Source organism: Siphateles boraxobius, unplaced genomic scaffold (assembly GCF_051911475.1).
Source record: "Siphateles boraxobius isolate OS27281-9 unplaced genomic scaffold, OSU_SipBor_1 65, whole genome shotgun sequence".
Classification (NCBI taxonomy): domain Eukaryota; kingdom Metazoa; phylum Chordata; class Actinopteri; order Cypriniformes; family Leuciscidae; genus Siphateles; species Siphateles boraxobius.
In genome coordinates, this window is record NW_027509192.1 from 12,451,491 (window position 1) to 12,457,490 (window position 6,000).

The following is a 6,000-nucleotide window of genomic DNA, read 5'->3' on the forward strand; positions in this document are numbered from 1 at the left end:
AAATATATTAATAATAATAAGAATCATATCAAAAGTCATTTATACACTATAAAAGTTTAGCCAGGGGGGCTTCTTACCCCAGGTGACCAAATTATCCCAGTGGGGTAACATGGTCTCTTTGAATAATTTTACATTTTGTTCTATAACAACTAAATTAGCAAATGTTCCTATTTATTTCCTATAATAACACATTGGATCATGCATCATCATCTTGCACAAGCTAAACTGAATCTAAATATGTTCAGATTTAAAAGTAAATGCTCATTGTTCTTAAGGGGGGCATCTTCCCCCATGTTACCATACTTTATCCTGAAAAACAGTAAACATTACAAAACAAAATTACATTTCCGATAGAAATGGCCAAATTGAAAATTAAAAATGGCCAATCAAAAACATATCTATAGAGATGATTGCTTTGTCATTTCTGACTAGTTAAAAATAACATTCAAGATACAAACCTCATTCTCTTGACATCATGTCCATGGATGATTCGAACTTTGGTATAATGTAGGATATATTTTACAACATTTTAATTGAGGACCTTGGACAGAGATATAATACAGTACAAATCACTCTCCTTATTAATTTTTCTCCAAATCTAGAGGCCTGCAGTCTGAAACCAGATGAAGGAACGGGTGAATCTGATGTTGTGCTTTATATGTACGATAAAGAAAAATACAGTTGTCATCCATTCCGGTACAAAGGGCAGGGTGGAAATGCAAACCGTTTCATTATAGAGAAGCAGTGCATGAGAAACTGTTCACAGCGAGCTGAAGAGCTGTTCCCTAGAGACGGTAATATTTCTACACACATTTGTCTGCAATAATGCAACATAAATCGTTTCGCATGAAACGGATTTCCATTTACTGACTCATTCTTAAGTTAAACATCTTTGACTTAAGAAAATACTGCCACCCAGTGGTATTCATTTTTTTATTTTTTGCAGAACGTATAGCTTGCAAGCTTCCAAAAGAAGCTGGGCAATGTTTCGGGCACTATCTGCGGTATTACTACAGTCCTGAACATCACACATGCAAGTCTTTCTACTGGACCGGATGTGTGGGAAACGGAAACCGATTCCTCAGTGCTGACTGGTGCAATGCCACGTGTTTCAATGCAGCAGGTAAGTGTGGTAGAAATTAAACTTATAGCTAATAGTGATTTTACCCAGGGATCTATATGCAAAAAAACATAATTAATGTACATTTGTTTGATTAGATCAAGGCCACGAGGATTCAGGTGAATCCGGTGTATCCTATCGGTTGGCAAGTGAAACTTGAATATGATGTTTTCAACTTATTCAACTAATTTATCCACTGATATTAATTCAATTAATTCATTATCTCATCAGGCATTATCTGGGGTGTTGTACTTGGTCTTATTGGTGTCATTATTTTCACTGTGGTGATTGTCTTTGCTGTCAAGAAGAAGTCTTCCCACGGCACAGTGTCATATGAGCAGTGCAAAACAAATCAGCCATTTTATATAAACTTGTCAGTACACCTATTAATGTAAAATCAATTATGTCTTCTGTTATATCTGTAAGTGAACTTATTTCAAATTCTGCAAAACAATAAAGTTTCATTTGACTTAGTGCGATAGACTGTCTCTGTAATCAAGTTATTTGAAAGAAATCATACTGTGAATCTACAGTAACATTAGTGTTGTCTCCTCCTCAAAATTTATTGCTCTTATCTCAAGGAAGTACAAAGTGCAAAGCATCCTCCCCTCACTGATTATTATTCGCAAACGTTCATCTACACCAGTGTTCACACAACTATGTGGTTCACTATGAGGGAACTTGGCATTATTTTGTTCATTTTTGCTCTGAACCACAATATTGAGGCCCAAACTCAGAAACCAGGTAAGAGTTGTTGTTGTTTTTTAAACACAGAAAGGTAAAGATATTCATTTGTGCTGTGAGTTATAATAATGTTTATGGGTTTGGACTTTGTTTTTAACTCATTACTTAAAAAACGAATGTTGAAAATACAATTCTCAAGGTTGTATTGTGTATTCTATGTGATGAAATGAAGTAAAGTGAAGATATATAAGCATGAGCAAAGGTTCCGTCTATGGAGCCCCGTCACACCTAACGAAGGTTTGTTGAGACAAACCTTGGGTTATTGCTTAAAAAGCCCTAAAAATTTTTTTTCCTAAACGTCTACTTAACCTTTTGAAAACATCTTTATATTTAACAAATTAACTTTTATTAAATGGCTGAACACCTTGTTCGAATTTGTTTGAATTGTAAATTAGCAAATTCCACTTCCTGTAATTTCTATGCAACTTCCTGTGGGGAGTGGCTAATTCAATTCAAATCTACACTCAATGGAACAATGGAAAAATAGTGCAGTAAATTGGCATTCTGTGTTTTTTTTTTTTTTGTTTTTTTTACGGAATTTGAATAATATTTACAAGAAAAATCAGTCGCATTAAAAACTGGGAATAAAAATGAAAGGTTAATGGAGTTACAAAAACATAAGTCATCTAAAGCTGTACAGACCACTCAGTACACATAACATAACCAGAATACATACAAACAGAGAACGGACAAGTTTTAACAGACTTCACTCATAAGACGTGTAAACTACAACACTGGGAATTGCGATTGATTATATTAATGTGAACAAGAAAATTTATGTTTGTGTTTGTTTACTATTGCAAATTTACGTGGACTTACTACTACACATCTGCTCCAAGAGAATATTTTTTACCTGTACAAACAGGCACAAATAAAACCATTGTGGCAGGTTTTTGTAGGCCACAGTCAAGGTTGTCCAGGTTTAAAATGCGAGTAATAGTTGACACGAAAGTGTCTATCTGTAAAAAAAAGAAAAAAGAAACATTTACAACCGTCATAAAAACTAGGTGTGGACTGTATCCAGACTAGTTACACATTACTCATTCAAGATACAAAGATCACTCCCATTTCCATGGTTGTTCTGACCAAGTTAGCAGAATGTACAACAAAATATCATGGCAATTCATTCGCTATTCATAACCATTTTACGAATTGGTGGGTATATCGTATGATTCATAGCATCTCATTTGTATAAAGGCCCGTTCAAACTAAGAACGATAACTTTAACGATAAAAAAAGAATAGCTGAGTCCACGACTATAACGATAATAGCACTACGATATTGTGAGTCAGAATGCATTTTGATTTAAAGGGATAGTTCATCTAAAAATGAAAATGTTGTCATTTACTCATCCTCATGTTGTTCCAAACCTGTATGAGTTTCTTTGTTTTGCTGAACACAAAAATAAAGATATTTTGAAGAATGTTGGTAACCAGACAGTTTATGAACCCCATTGACTTCCATAATATTTTCTTTCTAAATGGAAGTCAATGCGTGCCGTCAACTGTCTGGTTACCAACATTCTTCAAAATATCTTTTTGTGTGTGTTCAAATAGTGGGGGTTAAAGTAACACTATGTAGTTTTTCAACCTTCATAATATATTTCCAAGACCCTTGTGATGGTCCATCGACTTACAATAGGTTAAATGACACGTCTGCCATAGCCTGACGTGGTCTGTATCGCTTTTACTGGCACTATGTAACTTGGTTTCGGGTAGTAACTGGAGCACAAAAAGAACTACAAAATTCTACTGCTTTATGGCATACATAGTTTTTCTTTTGCTGCGTCCCAATTCGCATACTATCCGTCCTAAATAGTTTTCGAAAATAGAATTAGTACGTCCCAAATCGTAGTATGTTTAAATGAGTTTTTCAAAGATACCCGGATGGTCTACTATTTCCGGTCAGAATCCGAAGTGTAGAACGATGCACACTCTAACGGCTGATATTGCCCACAACCCATCGCGCGTTGGACGAGGATTCGGTTAGAACTACAAACACGAGTGAAAAGTGTTAAAAAACTACAGACATGGAGGACGCGCGAGTCCCACGGTTGTGTAGAGAGGTTTAGATAAAGCGGTTTGAGTGATTAATTATCAGTATCTAACCTGACGAAAATGAATGTATTCAGTGTTGTCCACATTATAATGCATCTGCAGCATTGTGAACTTTTGTAAAGATACGTTTAGCCATTACCTTTTAAATGTATCATTATATTCAAATTTCAAACACGAGAGTATCCGCATGAAAGACCCACGACTGGCAGATGAACGTGCTCTCCGAAACAGTAGGAAATCAAATTAGATTGAATAGAGGATTTTAACTGTGATGAGATGATTGACAGGGCAGTTTACGGTGACAGGATGCACGCAGCACGCGACAGAGCTGTCCATTAAAGATGACGTGATAGTATGTCCCAAAGCCTAGTCTTTAGGTTCACACTCAAAAGTATGTACTTTTTCTTCACAAAAAGAGTACATACTTTTAGGGCGTATTATAAGTAAGCGAATTGGGACGCAGCATTTGTTTGTGATGTCTTTCATAAAATCAACAGCGAGCGTGCGCGTGCGACAGTAGGCTGCGGTAGGCTAAATTATTTACGACAGCGGTAATGGACAATTCCGCTTCCAACCTGTAGGGCGACCGCAGAGGAAAAGTTACTTGATGTTGCTTAAATACTGCTTTACTAGATCTTGGACAAGAACGTACTATTCCTTTCTTTCTTTTGTTCTAAAATCTAGAGGCCTGCAGTCTGAAACCAGATGAAGGAACGGGTGAATCTGATGTTGTGGTTTATATGTACTACGATGAAGAAAAAGACAGTTGTTTTCCATTCCGGTACAAAGGGCAGGGTGGAAATGCAAACCGTTTCATTATAGAGAAGCAGTGCATGAGAAACTGTTCACAGAGAGCTGAAGAGCTGTTCCCTAGAGACGGTAATATTTCTACACACATTTGTCTGCAATTTTGCAACATAAATCGTTTTGTATGAAATGCATTGTGATTGATTCATTCATCTGTTGTCATTTGTGTACCAACGACAACGATACTTTATGCTTAACATTTTTTGCTGAAGAAAACACTGCCACCCTGTGGCAAAAACAGATTTTTATTTTTTATTTTTTTGCAGAACGTTTAGCTTGCAAGCTTCCAAAAGAAGCTGGGCAATGTTTCGGTCACTATCTGCGGTATTACTACAGTCCTGAACATCACACATGCAAGTCTTTCTACTGGACCGGATGTGTGGGAAACGGAAACCGATTCCTCAGTGCTGACTGGTGCAATGCCACGTGTTACAATGCAGCAGGTATGTGGTATGAAATTAAACTTATAATAGTGATTTTACCCAGAGACCTACATGCAAAAATAAACAAATATTAATATACATTTGTTTGAATAGATGTAGGCCACGAGGACCATTCAGGCGAATCAGATGTACCAGTTGGTAAGTTAAACTCGAATATGATGTTTTCAACTCATTCAACTCATTTGTCCACTGATATTAATTTCTTATTATCCCATCAGGAATTATCCTGGGCGTTGTGTTTGGTCTTATTGGTGCCATTATTCTCATTGTGGTGATTGTCTTTGCTTTCAAGAAGTATGTCACTACAGTACATTTTTGTTTGTGTTAGTCTATATTATTTTTTACTTCACTTTTTATGCATTTACATTGGAATTTCTATCATTCAATTTTGAATTTTCTAGGCCTAGCTCAAAGAAACGTCAGAAGAAAGATGGGAAGTCAGCAGAGCAGCCGCTGAAAGAGCAGGCCATTGAGATGGGAGGAGGGGAAACACAGCCAGCCACTCTTGAAATCTCTACGATCCAAGCTTGAAATCTTCGGAGATTTTAAATTTAAAATTAGAGAGAAATTTAAAATTACATTTTAAATCACAAATGTACATTGAAACTTTTGCCCATATTTTTTTTTTTGGTAAAGTGATTTTCTTTTTTAAAGAAGCAAAGGCTTGACAAAAAAAGGGCAAATAACATTTCTGTTGCTTATTTACTTGTACTTTATACTTGTGTTGTTTGGAAGTTTCTAATTTACATTGTTTTATATGTCAGTCAAACTGGTCATATCACAATAAAAATTTTAAGTAGAAATGACTGTATGGTCTTAAATGGTTTCA

General features: G+C 35.9%; 1 protein-coding gene across 2 annotated transcripts in view; it reads left to right on the top strand.

The window, feature by feature from the left end:
• LOC143721010 (boophilin-H2) overlaps window positions 1-5,710 on the top strand; it is a 12,798-nt gene extending 7,088 nt beyond the window's left edge. Inside the window, exons 1-6 of one of the 2 annotated variants that reach the window (XM_077211062.1) lie at window positions 1,716-1,864; window positions 4,606-4,800; window positions 4,995-5,171; window positions 5,265-5,309; window positions 5,390-5,465; window positions 5,573-5,710. In XM_077211062.1, coding sequence (XP_077067177.1) covers window positions 1,780-1,864; window positions 4,606-4,800; window positions 4,995-5,171; window positions 5,265-5,309; window positions 5,390-5,465; window positions 5,573-5,702 — 708 coding nt within the window. In that variant the 5' untranslated portion in view covers window positions 1,716-1,779 and the 3' untranslated portion in view covers window positions 5,703-5,710. Of the gene's footprint in view, window positions 1-602; window positions 795-946; window positions 1,124-1,715; window positions 1,865-4,605; window positions 4,801-4,994; window positions 5,172-5,264; window positions 5,310-5,389; window positions 5,466-5,572 lie in introns of those variants that run through there. The other variant, XM_077211063.1, reaches the window with a different exon arrangement.
• Window positions 5,711-6,000: the final 290 nt, after the last annotated feature.